Source organism: Cydia splendana, chromosome 27 (assembly GCF_910591565.1).
Source record: "Cydia splendana chromosome 27, ilCydSple1.2, whole genome shotgun sequence".
In the NCBI taxonomy this organism is placed as follows: domain Eukaryota; kingdom Metazoa; phylum Arthropoda; class Insecta; order Lepidoptera; family Tortricidae; genus Cydia; species Cydia splendana.
Genome location: NC_085986.1, coordinates 7,618,371 through 7,639,612, shown reverse-complemented (window position 1 = coordinate 7,639,612; position 21,242 = coordinate 7,618,371). Strand labels below are relative to the sequence as shown.

Below are 21,242 nucleotides of genomic sequence, written 5' to 3'. Positions count from 1 at the left end.
CCCCTTAGCTCTTTCTTGGTTCCGCGATTACCTATTTGGAAGGCGCCAGCGGGTCATGGTCGAGGACACTGTTTCTTCGTGGTGTGAATTGACCGCGGGGGTCCCTCAGGGTGGGGTCCTGTCGCCTCTACTTTTTTCTCTATTTATTAACGGGATCACGAAGTCACTTGTTTCTTCCTACCACCTTTATGCAGATGACTTGCAAATTTACTCGGCGGCTAGTATAGATAATTTAGGACCACTAATAAGCCAAATTAACGGGGATCTTGACTCTATTCGCGACTGGGCAACATCTTTTGGCCTCATGGTTAACGCGAAAAAGTCGCAGGCAATTCTCATTGGGAGTCCTCACTTTATCTCTAAGTTGTCTGAAGTGACAATGCCTAAAATTCTCTTCGATGGAACACACATTCCTTTCTCAGCCACTGTAAGAAATTTAGGGATTGTCATGGATCAGACTCTTTCTTGGTCATCCCACGTGACTGAAACCAGTAGGAGGCTTTTTGCTTCCCTGCACTCGCTTCGTCGGCTGCAGAGTTTCCTCCCTGTCCACACGAAAGTCATGCTTGCACGTTCTCTGCTAATTCCCCTTCTTGATTATGCGGACATTGCTGTTCTGGATCTCACGGAGGAACTACTTGACAAGCTTGAACGTTTGCAAAATGTTTGCATCAGATACATTTTTGGCTTACGCAAATTTGATCACATTTCATCTTTCCGCTCCCAACTCAAATGGCTGCCCATTCGGCGTCGTAGAGACATTCATGTACTTTCCCTTCTATTTAACGTCCTTTTCTCTCCCTCTTCTCCCCCTTATCTCTCGGAGAGGTTTAAATTTTTAGCAGACGGCAGCGGGCACCGGCTCCGTTCCAGTGCAGATCTCTCTCTGGCTATCCCGCCACACAAACACCGATCCTATGACAAGTCTTTTACTGTGTACTCTGTCAAATTATGGAATTCCTTACCGTCTTCTCTTCGTAAGTGTCAATCGGTCGCATCGCTAAAGGCGAATTTAAAAAAGTTATGGCTTTCTGACGGAACTTGAAATCTAAAAGATGTATGCGGTTAGGTAGTTTTAGTATATATGTATTGTATCATATACAATGTATTATATGTATTATATATTTTAAATATATATAGTTGTTTACATATTTGTTATATTTCATATCCCATACTTTGTATATAGGTACATAATTATAGTAGGATATAGGTTTACCTATCTTGTAGGATATTAAATATTTTATCTTTATGCCGTTTAGTACAGCTTTTATGTCTACCGTTCTCCAATTTTCCCTCAACTGCTCAAGGGTTAACTGGAAGAGATCCCTGAAAGGGATAAGTTCGCCTTTGTACTAATGATGTGTGTTCTTTCATGTTTTATGTTTCTTTTTGTACAATAAAGTATTTTACTACTTACTACTACTACTACTACTATAGTAAAAGTATGGTTTACTAGTAATGGTATATGTAATTACCTGGTTCTTCTTCCTGAAAAAAAAATAGGAAGAGTTAAGTACAATATTATACACGGTGTAACATGAGGAAACCGAATAATTTTAACAGCGTATTCCTGATCATATTTAGAGACAAAAATGTCCTATAAACTTTTTTGAAATTCGCCTAGTTTCAGAGATAATATTAATTAAAAAAAAAACAAGTTTTTATTGTTACATAGCGTAAAAGACCTTTTTGATGGTGATGTTGCTGCTATGGGACGTAGTCTAAATGAGTCGCTTAACTTCAAACTCGGGTAAATCCATCTGTCAAATTATGCGATTTTGGTACTAAGAAAAGGTAATAGAGTAGGTAGATATTTGCTGAGAGGGTCGAATGGATTTACCCGAGTTTGAAGTTAAGCGACACAAATATCCTTATTGATAGATGTCAAAAAGTGACAAGTAACACTTTGCAAAAAGTAGGTTTGACGAAAAAAAAAATGTAAAAATATATTTTAAGTGACAAGTTTACCAATAACATTTATTTTTTATGTACAAATACATTAAAAAAAATGAAAAAACGAAACAAAAAAAAATTTTTTTTTGGCGAAATTGACCTGAACTCATATTACATTTTTTACTTCTTTTGACCTCAGAAATGCGTGGTTAAAATTATTCGGTTTCCTCATGTTACACCGTGTATTATTATTTAAGTATTTTAAGTTCGCTGCTTATACCTACCTACTTAAAAACAATGAAATCTCCATGTAAAAATTACCCATTTTAATTGTTTTTAAGTGTTATAAGTACTAACAATTTTAGGGTCTCCCTTGCAATTCCTATATATTTTATTAGGGAAAGCAAAAATATGTGAAAAACTTTAGGAATCTCGATATAGATCCCTATTTTCAACATCCAGGCCAAATTGTAAATACTAGATTTTGGTATTCATATTTCCCATGGCAGAACAATGGTGTCCCGGACCTTTGGGAGGCGTGCGCGAAGCCGAAGCTAACACGTAGAGGCCCTTTTAATACTTTGATGAAATGTAAGGGGTACACCGAGCGGATGCTGCCATTGCCCGTGTCATGGGACGCACGCAGAGGCAGCACCCGCCAAGTAAGGACTATTGAGAGTTGATGGAATCTAAAATGAACTAGGTTATGATATTACTATGTTTGAATGTTAGGTATACCTACTTTTTTCCCCTTTTTAGGTTTCTTTGCCATGGTTAGGTATTATAAATGTTTTTTACGAAAATATATCTAAAAATAATAAATAAATACGGTCAATGTTTACAAAAATAAAATGTCAAAATGATTTGACGTTGCGATGGCAAAAAGTTTCACATGGTTGTTAAAAAGTTTGATTGTTACCATAGTTCCGAATAGAAATTTTATAGTTTCTCAAAGGACTGTCTCATTTCAATCATAGACAGAGATAATCATACTATCTTTGTCTTACACTAGTACTAGCACGCAAAAGAAAAGGATGCGTATAGTTTTCCTGGTTCTTACTGACTGACAAATTGGTTCGACCAACTATAACTCACCAAATGGGTCGTTTTGTGTTACAGATGTGCATAATTATTTTCCATCGTATTTTCTCGGAAACGTTCGTATTTGTCATGCTACTTCAGTCAACGTCAGTACTTTTTGTGCCGAGACTGACTGAAGTAGCAAGACACGTTCGTACGTTTCCGTGAAAATACGATGGAAAATAATTATGCACTACATCAGTACATAATTTGTCGACTATGGGCCCGATTCGGATTTTGAAATAGACATCTATTAGATATCTTTTAGACATCACCAAGATACGTTAACGATATATTTAAGATCTAACCTGTAATTCGGTTAGTAGAGACACCTTGCTGACAGAAGTTAAGGACAAAATTCCGGAACTATACAATTACCTTTTCTTTTGCTATTCAGACTCATCTAAATTAATGTACAAGTCACATGAATTATCTTCCGAGGTTGGCTGTCAGCAGGGTGACCCTCTCGGGCCAGCAATTTTTAGTTTGGCTATAAATCCAATTATCAAAAATTTAAAATCAAAATTCAATGTGTGGTACTTAGATGACGGAACCCTAGGAGGTGACGTGAATACTGTACTCTCTGATTTGTCTTTTATTAAGAGTAGTTTCGAAAATATTGGTTTAGAACTGAATTTCAGTAAATGCGAACTCTTTATTCAAAAATCTTCTTGTACTTTGACCAACTTACAACCCAAATTTGACGATCTGACTCCCAATATCAAATCAGTAGACAAGTATTCTCTTTGCCTCCTGGGTTCTCCTATATTCGAAGAATCTTTTCCCGATTATATTTCTAACTCCATAACTAAATTCAAAAGTCACACGGATCGCTTACTCGAAATTAGCCCTCATTATGCTCTTGTGATTCTTAAATTCTGCCTTTTTGTCCCTAAATTTACGTATGTGCTCCGCTGTTGTCCTTTCTGGAAACATCAAAATTTATTGTCGCCCATAGATGATTTGATCAAAATTAGTTTAGAGACGATTCTAAACATTCAGCTAAGTGAGCCTTCCTGGTCTCAAGCGTCCCTCCCCATTCGGTTTGGAGGTTTAGGAATTCGCAAAATTTCCAGTGTGGCTTCCCCAGCCTTTTTAGCGTCCACTCATAGCACGTCTGGTCTCATAGGAAATATCTTAAGGGCTTTGCCCACAAACTGTGAGATCGCGGGCTTTGAGGACGCCAAAAATGCTTTTAAAATTGCTTGCCCAGGCAAACAATTTCCAGACAACCCAAATTCACAAAGGAGTTGGGATAATGTTTACTGTGATTTAACTTACAATACTCTCCTAAACAACTGTACAGGTCCAGACCGCGCGAGGCTTTTGGCGGTCGGAGCCCGGGAAGCCGGTTACTGGCTACATGCCCATCCTTCGCCCAATACTGGTACTTTCTTGGATCCGGCCTCCCTTAGACTGGCGACTGGTTTGCGACTCGGGGTTTCGGTGTGTACGCCACACATATGCTCTTGTGGCACGGACGTGGACCGACTGGGACACCACGGATTATCTTGTCAAAAAAGTGCAGGCCGTTTTTCGAGACATGCATCGCTTAATGACATAGTCCGTCGGTCTCTTGCCACCATCAATGTGCCTGCTCTTCTTGAGCCGACTGGCATTATCAGAGATGATGGCAAGAGGCCCGATGGAGTGTCCTTAGTTCCTTGGAGCTTGGGACGGATGTTGGTGTGGGATGCTACCTGCGTAGACACACTGGCACCGTCCCACCTCCAACGGACTACTGTAAAAGCGGGCGGAGCGGCGGAAAGCGCCGAAATTCTAAAACGTAACAAATATAAGAGCCTCGGTAGAGAGTACCATTTTGTACCATTTGGTGTTGAAACTCTAGGTCCATGGGGTCCCAGCGCGCATAAGTTGTTCGCAGAAATCGCGAAGCGTCTGGTTGACGTAACTGGTGACCGAAGAGCTGGCGGCTACCTCGCACAACGTATCAGCATTGCGATACAGCGAGGAAATGCCGCCAGCATCCTTGGTACAATGCCTCAAGGGCCTATTTTAGATTTAAGCTAGTTATTAATTTCGTTTAGTAGTACCACTGTATATATATTGTATGTAAATAAATGATTTTTTCCACCTGTCAAATATGACATTTGCGCGATTCTGGAGATACTCTTGTACGATTTCCTCAGGATATGACTTAGAGATCCAATTCACATCTAATAGATATCTTACGCTATCTAACGTGAAAGTGACATTGGTTGCCCGAATTGCGCTGCAAAAGAGAACTAGTTGATATCTAAACTATAACGTATCTAGAATGGATCTAGTACGTGTCGTCTCTTGTGAATATCTTGAAGTTCGAATAAGGCAGTTTTTTGTCAGATTTTGATATTGTTTAATAAGATTTTGAATAAACACGAAATCTCTCCTAATTGGGGACAAAAAATGTAGCTATGGTTTATCAAAGAACTCATTTCAAACATAGACAGAGAGAAACATACTATCTTTGTCTTAAACTAGTAATAGCACCCAAAAGAAAAGGATGAGTATAGTTATTTTTGTTATTTACTGACAAATTTAGTTTGACTAACTATATGTCGATTTCCGATGAGCTAGGAAAATTCCATGTGTTTAGAGTTAAACCAAGAAAAGTCTGCAGCGATTTTGATAGCCCATGCAGTGCAAGTGTTATTTATACGTCATAATTTCATAGAAGTTTGACGTTTAAAATAACAGTTGCATTGCATGGGCTATCAAAATCGCTGCAGACTTTTCTCGGTTTAACTCTAACTTAATGGAAGAAGCGTTGTTGTACAGAATAGGTAACTCCATCTATCCACCAATTTTTATCAAAATCTGACAAAAATGAAAAAACCGGTCAGGTGCGAGTCGGACTGGCAAAGGTTCCGTGCCATTACGCAAAAAACGGCAAAAAAAATCACGTTTGTTGTATGAGAGCCCCATTAAACATTTATTTTATTCTGTTTTTAGTACTTATTTGTTGTTATAGCGGCAACAGAAATACATCATCTGTGAAAATTTCCACTGCCTAGCTATCACGGTTCATGAGATACAGACTGGTGACAGACGGACGGACAGCGGAGTCTTAGTAACAGGGTCCCGGTTTTACCCTTTGGGTACGGAACCCTAAAAACAACAATAAAATAAAAGTCAGTCCAAACGGCGTATTACTAGTAGCAAACTCATCATGATCTTCCTCGCGTTGTCCCGGCATTTTGCCACAGCTCATGAGCCTGGGGTCCGCTTTGCAACTAATCCCAAGAATCGGCGTAGGCACTAGTTTTTACGAAAGCGACTGCCATCTGACCTTCAACCCAGAGGGTAAACCTTATTGGAATTAGTCCGGTTTCCTCACGATGTTTTCCTTCACCGAAAAGCGACTGGTAAATACTCGTATCAAACGTATCAGCATTGCGATACAGCGAGGAAATGCCGCCAGCATCCTTGGTACAATGCCTCAAGGGCCTATTTTAGATTTAAGCTAGCTATTAATTTAATTTAGTAGTACCACTGTATATATATTGTATGTAAATAAATTATTAAAAAAAAAAAAAAAAAAAAGATATTTTGTACATAAGTACTATAGTACCAAACTCATAGGTACTTACTAAAAATGTGTAACATTTGCAATACTTACGTATTTTTATGTATCGCAAATGTAACCGAATACTCGATTAGCCAAGCACAGCACAAAGTATTCAGCAAGTTGGAAAACGCTGATTAATATGTGTTAAGGGGAAGCTGACTGAAAAAAGGACAGTATGTAGTTATTCTGGAATAAGAATAAGAATAATATTTATTTGAAAGAAAAACCTTGTTAACAAATATCAATATCCTGTGGCCCCATTCTTTTGCTTTTTCTTTTTCTTTTTTTCTTTATTGTACGAAATAGAGGAATAAAGGTACATCAGATAGAACATAAATGTAGTACAAGGGCGAACTTATCCCTAAGAGGGATCTCATCCAGTTAACCTATAGGTACTTACCTAAGGAGTAATTAAAAGCTATACCTAGAGTAATAATTATATAGTATTACATATTATATAATATGTTATTTGTTTTACAAGGGGGCAAAGTTGTGCAATGAGTGTAGCGAGAAGTGTGGAGGGTAGAGTACTCTATAGCTCTAAGGTAGCGAGTCAAGCGAGTGGTTCGAATTAGAGATGCACCGGATATTCGGTTACTATCCGGTATCCAGCCTATCCGGCCCTTATTTTAATATCCGGTCGAATACCGGATCCGACCCGAGTGAAACACAATATTTTAACTACACTACCAGGAATATACCTATCAATCATATTTTCTTAGCCTTTTATCATTAATGGTGATATTTCCAAACTCTGTCATTGCAATTACCTTGCAGAGTTAGCGTAAGGAAAACCGGACAAGTGCGAGTTGGACTCGCCCACCGAGGGCTCCGTACTTTCTAGTATTTGTGCAACAAAAATACATAATCTGTAAAAACTTCAACTGTCTAGCTATCACGGTTTATGAGATACAGCCTGGTGACAGACAGACGGACAGACGGACAGTGGAGTCTTAGTAATAGGGTCCTGTTTTTACCCTTTGTGTACGGAATCCTAAAAATCAAATGTATAAAACCGATTTGACGATACTACATATTCATATTTACCAAGAATGTTTTCGAATTAATATATTTTGTACCGAAATATGAAATGCTGTCAATTCCTAAGACATATAATTTTTGTATAATCGTAGTTTGAAGTCAATTTGACGATTTTGGATGAACGTGAAAACGAGCGCTGTGACAGTTAGGTACCTAGTTTACTGTATCACAACAATTGTCTGTTGTTTAATTTACTAAAATGGGAGTGTATTATTATATCGTCGTCTCGTACCCACAATACAAGCCTTACACTGCGTCTTACGTAAGCGAACAACTCGCGAAAGCGACGGGCCGCGGCGCGGCGGGCCCAAGGCGCTCGCGTTCGCAACGAGATCGCCCACGTAGGGCACTTCTATTGGTATCAAAGGATTGATTCACCCCGCGCCGCATCGCTTCGCTTCGCGTTCGCGTGTTGTTCGCCTCCGTAGTACGCTGCGTTAGGGCTCATTTAGACGATGCGAGAACTCGCATGCGAGTTTCATTACACTGCGGGTTTTGATCGATCGGTTGAATTGGACGTAACCAACAGTCCGCAATGTAATTTTATCGCATGCGAGTTCGCGCGCCGTCTAAATCAGCCCTTATTGAGCTGTGGGACTAGGTCGATTTTTAGTAAGATCTTTCCATAATATTATTTATTAAAAAATTAAGAATTAATGCGCACCCTAACAAGAAAACAATCACCATCAAATATATTGGAGCAGCCTATGTGTTTCTCAAATATCTGAATAAACCATTTAAAATCAGGTTGTAGTGCATGTTCAGATATTTTTGAGTAACTTAGCCACTCCGATATATCGTTTCGTAGGGGGTTACTATTATTTTTTATTTAATAGTTATATATTGAATAATTTTACGGTTTAGACTCACTTGTTTTAACCCATGCATAGTGGGTTAAGTTCACCAATATTATTTAACTTATATGTGGACGCGCTGATCGAGCAGCTTAGCAGCGCTCATGTCGGCTGCCATGTTGATGGCGTATGCCTAAACAACATCAGTTACGCAGACGACATGGTGCTGCTGGCGCCATCGATTGGCGCGCTCCGCAAACTTGTCTACATATGCGAGTCCTATGCTTCCTCACACGGTTTGATTTACAATGGTAAAAAGAGCGAGGTAATGGTTTTTAAGGCCGGTAGCAAATGTCCCTCACATGTGCCCCCAGTTCGACTCAATGGGACCGCTCTCGAGAGAGTCAGTAGGTTTAAATACTTAGGGCATATTGTTACCGACGACTTAAAGGATGATGAGGATATTGAGAGAGAGCGGAGAGCGTTATGTGTAAGGGCGAATATGCTGGCCCGAAGGTTTGCTAGATGTTCAAAAGCGGTAAAAATAACTCTGTTTAAGGCATTTTGTTCATCCTTTTACACAGGTAGCCTTTGGGTCAGCTATACCCAGAAAGCCTATAATGCTCTGAGAGTGGTGTACAACAACGCCTTTAGAGTGCTGGTTGGGCTGCCTAGGTTCTGCAGCGCTTCCGCCATGTTTGCGGAGGCTCGAACTGATGCGTTTGCAGCAATCATGCGCAAGAAAGCGGCCTCATTACTGCGTAGAACCAGGGATAGCACAAACAGCATTCTAAGGATGATTGCTGATCACGTTTGTTGTCCCATTATGATAAATTTAATTAAATTAATTAAGTCTAATATAACTTTTAAGTATTAATATAGTTTTTAAGCCTTATAATATGTAATACTAACACAATGGGATCTCTGTTATCTTCATTTAAATAAATAATTGAATTGAATTGAATTGAATAGTGTTGCCAAATGTCTACAAAGCACAGATAAAAAAAGGCTTACGTTCTTGAACGCACCTTTATACCAAACGTCAAGTAAGTAGTAGGGTGATGATTTAAGGGTTAAATTTACGCAATATTTTTCATTTATAAAATTTACATTCGTTTTAAGACGAAAAGTCGGAAAACTTGGAAAAACCCAGAAGTTGATAATTTTTAGTATGTGATTTTGAACGGTGTTTTCGGGGTATGTAATTATTTTATATTTAAAAACTTTATCATAAGTAGGTATATCACAAATAGTGTACCTTTCTAATGGTAGTAAAAAAATTCGTATTTCTATTACTGAAAATTACAAATTTACATAAATATGATTTAGCCAATTCAACTTCTAACACTGATTTCGCAGTGAAAATCGAAGTTACATTTTTAGAGCACCGTACAAAACTTTGTTCACGGTGCTCTTATGGGAACACTTCGGTCTTGTTTTTAACTATTTTTCCTAGAATCGGTAAACAATTATGTGATAGAATAGTACGTCTCACAACAGTTTAAATTCGATTAATAGTTATATACTTTATTTCACTGCACCTTTTAGAGTAAGCGACCCAAACGGTAACAAATAGATGAATCAGAATCGGGTACTAGGGCAATTGAGTAATTAATTACATAATAGGGTATTATACTGATTATACTGTACTTGAAATAAATTATTTTACACCATGATTGCATGAAATAAAGCACCAGATAATTATTAGTTATGGTACTTTGTTTTTATCGGTCATAATATTAAAAAAAAATCAGTTTAGTTCAAGGCAATTTCGTATCGACCTTCTGTTTGATTGTAAACCGCACGATTGATCCAGTTTGCTACATGCTCAATACTATCAATTATATACCTAATTAAAACTGTAGGTAAGTACCTCGTGTTTTTGTTTTTTTATTTTTTTCTTTCAATTTTTTGATGTCGTGGTAATAAAAAAACAATTATTTATAAATTTCAGCTGTCTGTCTATTACGGTTCTTGAGACGTAACTAAATAAAAAAAACTTGCGACTTTTTTTCTCTTAGTAGCATTCTTAGTACAGTCGAGGACATAAATATGTATACATTTTTTCACCTTATTTCAATGGGTTAAGGTGAAGAAATGTATACATATTTATGTCCTCGACTGTACAGTTGCCATCAGATTAGGTCATAAAATCTACCAATAGGGAATATTGCGCAAAACTCTGCATAGAGGGCGCCACTACCACTATCCATCACAATCTGGGGGTCTACCGCGAAACACGAAAATCGAAATTCCGTTATCTAACCTCTTTATCACTATTGCATATTCGAGCGATGAAGAGGCAGATAACTATATTTCGATTTTCGCGTTTCTCGGTAGGCCCTTGTTAAAAACCGCTTTGATGCATCAATGTCATATTTTATTGTCTGTGAAAACTTGTCAAATAACAGTTTATGGCACAGTATGTATAAGTTACTCTATGGTTTACTAGCTACCTTAGTGCTGCACTCTGGCGGCAGAACATTGCAGTAATACCCCCTATCGAAAAGTGTTACATTTTCATGGTAGTTGAAATTCAACTTAATGTCACTATGATAATGTTCAAATTTCAGTTCGATATAAGTGAAACATAGAACCCTGTAATATTGGGCCAGCGGTTTTTAAAACGACCCAAATAAACGAAAACGGAACGTCGCCTTAACATCGCCCTTAACAGAATTGGACTCAACGCATAACATTACGCCCGACATTTGAACTTAGAACGCCGCGCGCGACGCTCATGACACCGCGTATTTTACCGATAAATATTTATGCTGTGACAGTTCAACTTTTTAATTCTTACCAGCCAGTGCTGGCTAGCGCTGGCCAGTTTTTTTTAAATTCTATTCTGCCATTTTTTCTTTTGTAAATCTATTCTGCCAGTTGTTTTTTAAGTTAAAGGATTAAAAATGGGGTTCTTGGAAGAGAGGGATTTTGAGAAAGTGCCGACGATAAAGGAGTTTTACAAGGGAAAGACGATTTTGATCACAGGCGGTACTGGTGAGTTTTTCAGCTATATATATATATATTTTTTATTAACCTGTTAGTGTGTCCCACTGTTGGGCAAAGGCCTCCCCTCTTTCCCGCCACTTGCCTCTGTCTAATGCACACTCCCGCCACTCCACACAGAATGTATCGAGGTTGTCCCGCCATCTCCGTTTGGGTCTTCCTCTGCCCCGAGATCCATCCTGTGGGATCCAGTCCGTGGATACTTTGGCCCAGCGTAATGGGTGCATTCGGCAGATGTGCCCTGCCCAGTTCCATTTCAGCTTTGCGGCCTTCATGCCCAAATTATATTAAATAAAAACAGTTTAGTGGATAATGACAGATTGCGCACAGACTTAGCCGCTAACGGAAAACTTTTCTATTTGGAATACATTATTCAAATGATGTGTTTATGTAGGTAGTTAGGTACACTGTACAGCCGTCATCAGATATATCGGAGCGGCCAAGGTGTTCACAAATATCTGAACGTTCAGTGATTTTTCAGCACCTCGGCCGCGCGAGATTGTCATTTTACATAATTTTGATATTATAATTGATAAGAATTTATTTAGTTGATGATTTCGTCGGGTGACTAGCAAAACTCACTAAGTACTATCAAAAAATTAAAGTAACAATGCACTTTATTACACTTGTAACACGGTTTATTGTCCAATAATTTCAATGGTGTTAGTTAGTGACTTTTGCTTGTCGCCCGACGATTTATTTATCCTGTATTTTGTATATTTCACATTTGCACATATACTTATGTAATAATCAAAAGTTGTTTGACGATCGACAGGTAACATAAATCGATATAAACTATTAAATGACAATTAGTTAATTCAAACAATTAACTATATAATTGTAATTTAATCTAAAAATCTAAAATCTGAAGGAGGCAAATTAATCAGTAGTAGAACTAAACGGGCCCCTGGTAGTCAAAATGATCTAAACACTTTATATAAGTGAGTAGAGTCCGTCTGAGCTAACTCTGCACCGGATTGAACAGGATGACATTTGACACAATGACGTCACTAGTGACCAAATCAATCTTTTAGCTACTTCTGCTGACTGTACTATAGGGACCGTGCGCGTTGGAGGGTCTGCCATCTTGTGGCCTGAATCGGAAACATATGTGCACATGTAGGTACATTGCCAAACATTGCCAAAGCAAGTGCTCCCATTTACCGTTCTCGTCGGTACGTTTCCTTGTGCATAGTAGGTTCGGCCATCTTGTGGGCTACATCGGAAGCATAAACGACACATTTACGCCTCGCAAAAATCTGACGGCTCCTATGCTGCCCCCTATAGTTCATGCACGGGGCCTACACGGAACAAATTCATAATCAAAGTAGTTTATCTGTTGCTGCTGTCTGTATCTTCAGTATCTTTGTACATTTTATACACGCTTCTTAGACAGTTGCAATCGTCCATAAGCTGCGTTGACCGCTGAAGGAAAAGCGGGTCGTATGCTTGTTTACATGCGTCGTCAAATTAATTGAATACTAAAGAGTAGAGAATGCCTCATGGCATTAAGTTCGCCTTTTGTACATTAAGTTGTTCTTTTTATGCAGTAAAGTTTAAATAAATAAATACTTTTGATTTGGGGATTGGGGACCCCGTATCAATTGGGCTAGCGTGGGGATTATTATAGCCCAAGCCCTCTCGCGCATGAGAGGAGGCCTGTGCCCAGCAGTGGGACGTTTATAAGCTGAAATTATTATTATATTAGGTATATACTTTTTATTTAATCAATATAGGTAAGGACGGATTAACAGTGATATCCAAATTACTTCATTATTAAGAAATATTTATTATCATTAACCATCATTTATTAATGAAACCATCATCGTTAATAAACTATTACGTAAGTAACATGACTTTATGCTTACTCATATGTGACGTTATCTATGAAAAGGGACCTTATTGTCGATGGCGCTTACGCCATTATGAACAATGCTCCGATATAAATACAATGCCGCGCGACGCTGTGCGGCGCAAGGGCATCGACAATAAGGTCCCTTTTCATAGATAATGCCCCATATGTAGGGTTTACAATCCGGATCCGAAATGTATGAAATTATTCGGATCTGAATCCGGATCTGCGGATCTTCCTATACATTTCGGATCCGTCGTGCAAACCCTACTCATATACCTACATATGACTTGATCAATGACGTAGGAAAGTTACCTATAGCTTTACATATTCTAAGGGAAGTCATTATAAAGGCTCAAATTAATTTTCAAAGTTTTACTTAAAAATTACGTATTTTCAATTTCAATTCAATTTCAATGTATTTTCATCACATCAGATAATTAGTCTATAGAAATGTTAGTAACGAACAAAACTTATTTTCTATACGTTAGCAACTTACAAACTACTTAAAATATACTAGCGACCTGCCCCGGCTTCGCACGGGTTAACAAATTATACCTACACATAAACCTTCCTCAAGAATCACTCTATTGATATGTGAAAACCGCAAGAAAATCCGTTCAGTAGTTTTTGAGTTTATCGCGAGAACGCACAAACAGACAGACGCGGCGGGGGACTTTGTTTTATAAGGTGTAGTACCTACTCTGGCAAACTCACTTTATCAGTAGGAAAAAGCGAGAAATTCAAATTTACTAGAGTTAGACCAAGACAAGTCTGCAACGATTTTGATAACACAATCAATACGCAATGCAAGTGTTATTTTAAACGTCAAACTTCTATGAAAATCGTTGCAGACTTGTCTTGGTCTAACTCTACCTACTCTGGCAAACCCACTTTGTCTGTAGTAAAAGGCTCAAAATTCTAATTTTCTACGGGACAACCCTTCGCGCTTACATTTTTTTGCCGCCTTTTCAATCAATCAATCAATAATCATTTATTTCAAATAACAAAGATTCATAATACATGGTTAGTAACATAATAAATAGCTCTCTAACTTATTATCTACCTTAGTATTCTTATATCTAAGGCAGCCATTCTCTAAGTATGTTCCGCGGAACCCTAGGGTTCCGCGACACCCCTGCAGGGGTTCCGCAAGAATTTAGAACACTATGCTTTAGTCGCCTCGTAAAATTTTACTATGCATACACACTTCTAAAAACTATTGTTTTATTGTAGGGTTCCATCAAGTATTTCGCTTTCCAAAAGGGTTCCGTCAAAAAAAAAAGATTGAGAACCGCTGATCTAAGGTATTTGTACATTAATTATTATATACTTACATTAGGTACATTTTGTACTGACCGAAATGACTTGCCAAGCCGTTTCTACAGATGTAGTGATAATTGTTTTCCATCGTATTTTCTCGGAATCGTTCGTATTTGTCATGCTACTTCAGTCAACCTCAGTACTTTTTGTACCGAGACGTCCGAGACTGACTAAAATAGCAAGACACGTTCGTACCTTTCCGTGAAAATACAATGGAAATAGTTATTTGTTTCACTCGGGGCAAAGTTGTTGTTTAACCGCTCGTGCTAATATTGATACCCGAGCAAGCGAAAAATTCCAAAATTGAACCACGAGCGTAGCGAGTGGTTCGAAAAATGGAATCTTTAGCGTTGCGAGGGTTTCAAAGCACGAGGGTTAAACAAAATTTGCCCCCGAGTGAAACACAAAATGTTTCACCACACCAACCCGAAGCAAATATTAAATGTAATTAAATATCAAACAAAATCAAACCAAATCAAATTCAAATGAATGTTATTAAATATTTATCATCCAAAATCATAATTTAAAAGTCAATTCTACCAGCAAACATAAGAAAACAACTCAAAATTTGCATTTGATTACTTTGCCTCACATGTGAATGACTGATAGCAAAGTACAACTTTGCTATCAGTTTTTGAAGTGCAAAGTAAGCCTTTCCGAGCTGGTGTGGTGAAAATAATACAGCAATACATCTGTAGAAACTCACTGGCGCTTATGACGTTTTACTTATGTCTATATGTGACGTTATCTATGAAAAGGGACCTAATTGTCGATGGCGCTTACGCCATTATGAACTATGCTCCGATATAAATACAATGCCGCGCGACGCGGTACGGCGTAAGGGCCATCGACAATAAGGTCCCTTTTCATAGATAATGCCCCATATTATCGTGAGTATGCAGTTGCTCTATGCAATTTGTTGCATGGCCTTGATGCAGTTGCAAACAATTATACTTCTTCACCTTTGCCTTGATTTGTATAATGTTGTTAGTTTACATTATCAGAGTCAAGGTATCGTACAATAGTGTAATTATACTCGCTTAATACGATTTTTTAGGGTTCCGTACCAAAAGGGTAAATAAATAAATAAATAATAAATCATTTATTCCGGACAACATCGATCCATTGGTATACATTTACGATAAAATTAAAAATATATAAAATTAGGTATATAGGTGTAACATAATTCATGACTAGACATTACAATTAAATTAAACTTAGCATTTGATAACTATAAAATATAAAATAACTTGACAATTAATGAAAACGGGACTCAATTACTAAGACTCCGCTGTCCGTCTGTCTGTCTGTATGTCTGTTTTTTTAACAAGCACAAACGTCTGCGTACGATGCTATTAAGCTTAGAAAAAATTTAAAAGTGGTAAAATTTTTCCACAAATTCAAATGAACGCTATAAAATTGTACTGTGGTGTTAGGTCGATTAATGTCAGATTTTTAAATATTAATTGGGGCATTACCTATGAAAAGGGACCTTATTGTCGATGGCGCTTACGCCGCACAGCGTCGCGCGGCATTGGATTTATATCGAAGCATCGTTCATAATGTCGTAAGCGCCATCGACAATAAGGTCCCTTTTCATAGATAACGTCACAAGTTATGTATATTTTTAATGTATGTAGGTATACAATAACCCTCTGAGTTGGAAGGTCAGATGGCAGTCGCTTTCGTAAAAACTAGTGCCTACGCCAATTCTTGGGATTAGTTGTCAAGCGAACCCCAGGCTCCCATGAGACGTAGCCAAAATGCCGGGGCAACTCGAGGAAGATGATGAATGTATGTTACACGAAGTCACGAACCTCAATCTATTTCTTCCGTCAAACTATCGGACTGTGAAATTAAGGGCTGATTTAGACGGTACAATGTACGATGTCTGGTTATGTCAGGCGTGGCTCACTCCACGATTTCGTCGCTTTGCAACAGGTATTAGCTACAAGTACATCCGTTCCACACCAATTTTGGTAGCCATAAGCCGCGCGTGTCGATGTCGCCACCTAGCGGTCATATCTGTCCTGTGGGCGCAGCACGGTTCCATTTTTATCGTCTATCACTATGCGCGTCCCTTTCGCACTTACGTACTTGTTAGAACGTGACAGGCATGGTGACAAGGGATAAAAACGCGACCGTGCTAAGCCGCCTGATCGTAACAAACGCGTTTTGTTAGAGTGAGTCTTCTGTACCTAGTACTATTATTTATTCTATGGTTATGTCCAAATTCAACCGATCGATCAAAAACCGCAATGTAATGAAACTCGCATGCGAGTTCTCGCACCGTCTAAATGAGCCCTTTCCTTGTCCATATTTTCTAAATAAGGAGTGTACAGGTTTTAAAGGTCTACCACATGTCTCAGGCGACGGTAAAAAATTTATGCGCCGATTATTTAGTAGCTTAGCTAGAATGTAGCTTAGTTTTGGGTCTAAAACTGGTTAATTACCTATATGTTAAGGTGCAGTGCGTTCAGCCAGTAGAGCCAGCGAAGTTTGTTTTAAACATCGTAGCGCTTTTTAAGAGCTGGCGGCTACCTCGCACAACGTATCAGCATTGCGATACAGCGAGGAAATGCCGCCAGCATCCTTGGTACAATGCCTCAAGGGCCTGTTTTAGATTTAAGCTAGTTATTAATTTCGTTTAGTAGTACCACTGTATATATATTGTATGTAAATAAATGATTTTGACTTTTAGATAGACACCTAGAAATATATGTTTGCTAAAAATATGAATACGTAGTCTTGAGTCCTTTCTCTAATAACTTCTCTTGTCTGAGTCTCTAAGGTCTGAGTTCATCAACTCGTATATCGTCAGGTGACAAGCATATGCCACTAAATACATAAAACCGGGCAAGTGCGAGTCGGGCTCGCGCACAAAGGGTTCCGTACCATAATGCAAAAAACGTCAAAAAAAACGGTCACCCATCCAAGTACTGACCCCGCCCGACGTTGCTTAACTTCGGTCAAAAATCACGTTTGTTGTATGGGAGCCCCACTTAAATCTTTATTTTATTCTGTTTTTAGTATTTGTTGTTATAGCGGCAACAGAAATACATCATCTGTGAAAATTTCAACTGTCTAGCTATCACGGTTCGTGAGATACAGCCTGGTGACAGACGGACGGACGGACGGACAGCGAAGTCTTAGTAATAGGGTCCCGTTTTACCCTTTGGGTACGGAACCCTAAAAAAAAAATCGGCCTTCTTTTAGTACTAATATGGTTCACTATGGGTATGAACTTGTGGTGGTACTTAGTGACTTTTGCTTGTCACCCGACTAGGGTTTGCAATCCGGATCCGAAATGTATGAAATTATCCGGATCTGAATCCGGATCCGCGGATATTCCCATACATTTCGGATCCGTCGTGCAAACCCTACACCCGACGATATGTCAGTATATGATATCATGATACTCGTAATATAATTATACGAAATAAGTGTGAAAAGTAGAAGATTCACAATGAGTGGCGATAGATTAAACTACGACCAAAGGGAGTGTTTTAAAAAGCGCTGGTGGCCTAGCGGTAAGAGCGTGCGACTTTCAATCCGGAGGTCGCGGGTTCAAACCCCGGCTCGTAATGAGTTTTTCGGAACTTATGTACGAAACATCATTTGATATTTGCCAGTCGCTTTTCGGTGAAGAAAAACATCGAGAGGAAACCGGACTAATCCCAATAAGGCCTAGTTTCCCCTCTGGGTTGGAAGGTCAGATGGCAGTCGCTTTCGTAAAAACTAGTGCCTACGTCAAATCATGGGATAAGTTGTCAAGCGGACCCCAGGCTCTCATGAGCCGTGGCAAAATGCCGGGATAACGCGAGGAAGAAGAAGAAGAGGAGTGTTTTAAATCAATACGAGTTGTGAATTACCTATTCGCACGTGTGTCGTGTAATGTTTTATACTCAGCGGTCGGCAACAAGCGGCCCTCTCCTTGCGGCCCGCGAGCCTCCCTGGCTATTTTGTATGTAATATGGACAAACGACAATGTCTGATAAAGTCATAAATATTAACAAAGTGCGGCCCGCGTCAACTTCGGTAACTACTATGTGGCCCTTGGCTGCTAAAAGGTTGCCGACCGCTGCAAGATATGTATGGTCCTTTATATTTTCGATTTAGGCACGTAAAGTGCTAATTACTGCACTAGTGCAGTAAAGTAGGGCCATATGAACCTACTGTATAAATTAATACCTACTTAAAAATAAGTTCATTTGCGGTAAGAAAACCGTAGTTTATTTTAGGGATTTGATTTGTTTTGGAATTATCATTTAACTAACTTTAAAAATATCTTTTATTTTATTATCTCTAACTGATTATTTTCCCTACAAGTGTTTCTCTTGCCCCATGAGAAACTTTACTCCACATAACTACTTAATAAATAAAAACGGATTATACAGGATGGCTAAAAATAACTGCATTCCCGTTGTCAGCCCTTTTGCGATTTCGGGGTTGGTCCCATACTAAAAGTTGTTCACTATAATCCCAAAACCTTGGCAACGAGAATGCAGTTATTTTTTAGCCATCCATATTCTAATAGTCGAAATATAAATTAGCAACAAGGAAAACTATTAAGCATTAACTAAGTGTACCGACCTTCTGTACTCGCGACCGAAATATATATCAGACAGACACTCACAGCATAACAATAGCATACGATTTATATTAGGAAGTGTCAAATAATGTATCGTACAGTCAGCATGAAAAGTAGGTAGCGAATCAAATTACTTGTTAATAGTATCTGGGTTACTTTTTAGAAAAAGGTCACTTATATATGTGGACAATACAATAAAAGTTAACTTATTTTTAAACTTTGCCTTATATTTACTCGTGTCTTATATTTAACTCCTGACCCTACATAGATATTATCTTAACCCGTTCTTATTCTTATTATTTCTTGTTGTCTGAAAATAAACGCATTTTTTTTTCGATTCTCAACTAAAAAAAATGTATCCCGTCGGTAAGGGTGCGTATAAACTAGTTTTAAATTTCCTTAGCTTGGCAATGTGTACAGGAAAGACGCGAACGAGTTAAGCGTGTGCATTAAAATGTGTATAGCAGATTGATCATTCTCTAACTATCGACCCGCCCCGGCTTCGCACGGGTTACACAAACTCTTAACAAATTATACAGCTAAACCTTCCTCACGAATCACTCTGAAAGGTGAAACCGCGTGAAAATCCGTTCAGTAGTTTTTGAGTTTATCGCGGACATACACACAAACTACAGATGCGGCGGGGGACTTTGTTTTATAAGGTGTAGTGATATAGTGATAGCTCAAGAAAAAGATAAACCTAGATATAGATGTAGTGCATTAATTATTTTCCATCGTATTTTCTCCGAAACACGTTCGTAGTCTCGCTATTTCAGTCAAGTCTCGGTACAAAAAGTACTGAGGTTGACTGAAGTAGCGTGACAAATACGAACGTTTCCGAGAAAATACGATGGAAAACAATTATGCACTACATCTTTACCGCTTTAATAATTTAATCAATACGTAAAGGTAAGTAAACTAAGTACATACTTACGAACAGACATCGATCTTTTTTTAATTGGCGTATTTCCCAGCCTGTCTCGCTGTAATCGCTCTATTGTCTCGCTCCCTCTAATAATGCAGTGATGCAATTTTCCCACGATATGACGTGAATCGAGACCTTATGGTTATTATCTTATTATGCAACTTAAGAATAGTGCAGCGGTGCATTCGTAGATGCATTTTAACTGCGGCTTGGCTAAAAATATGTTTTGTCTGTTGCACTCATTATTGCATCGCAAATAGAAACAATTACAATGACATTTATTACGACATTTATTCTACATTTAATTATGCATATAGGATTGTTCTAACAATACAGGGTGAAATTTTAACCACCAGCTCTGCGTATTGACTTTATAGATTATACTGAACAACTTTTATTATGGGACCAATTCCGAAATCGTGTAATAAAAATTTGGCTGTTTCATACATACACTCTGGCTGATGTAATGCCACATTTTTTTATGAAACAACCAATTTTTTTTTTAAATATAATATAAGTTGTTCAGTAGGTATAACCTATAAAATAAAGTTACTACGCAGAGAATGGCTGGTGGTCGAATTTTCACCCTTTATTTATAAAATAATTTACTTATAATTATTATTTCATTGAATACTAAACATTAAAAGTATTAGAACCAATTAAATTATTTTCAGAAAATATTTTAATTTGTTTTTATTTCAAGTTTTTATATCATAATATTCATAATACCATAATACGCTAAACAATCAATACTTACCTACTTGAATAATGACAACACACAAACATGGTTACATACAACAAAGTCCATAAATCATAAATCATTTATTTTTCGTGATAAACTTAGTGTACATACAAAAGTAAAATTAAATGCTTAATACAAACATAATTACAAATTGTTTACCACGAAATGGGCTCGCCTCAGCATAATGCTGACCCGAGAGTCGGCGCTGGTCTTCCGGCGAGTCCATTTTGGTGGGCCACGAACGCAGCTGTACGGCACGGCCTCGTAGAACTGAACGCAACCACTTGCGGCGGCTGCCAGCGCCATCTGGCCTACGGGTGTAATAACTGAAATTTAAAGTCTATATTTCAGGTCTGTCATGTCATATTCTGTTAGTTTACACTGCGCTTAAAATATAAGTTAATTGAGTACATATATTGTAAAA

General features: G+C 38.2%; 1 protein-coding gene across 1 annotated transcript in view; it reads left to right on the top strand.

Moving 5' to 3' along the window:
* Nucleotides 1-11,077: 11,077 nt before the first annotated feature.
* Nucleotides 11,078-21,242, top strand: part of LOC134803731 (putative fatty acyl-CoA reductase CG5065) — a 34,562-nt gene continuing 24,397 nt past the window's right edge. Inside the window, exon 1 of the mRNA XM_063776547.1 lies at nt 11,078-11,376. Coding sequence (XP_063632617.1) covers nt 11,286-11,376 — 91 coding nt within the window. The 5' untranslated portion in view covers nt 11,078-11,285. The remainder of the gene's footprint in view (nt 11,377-21,242) is intronic.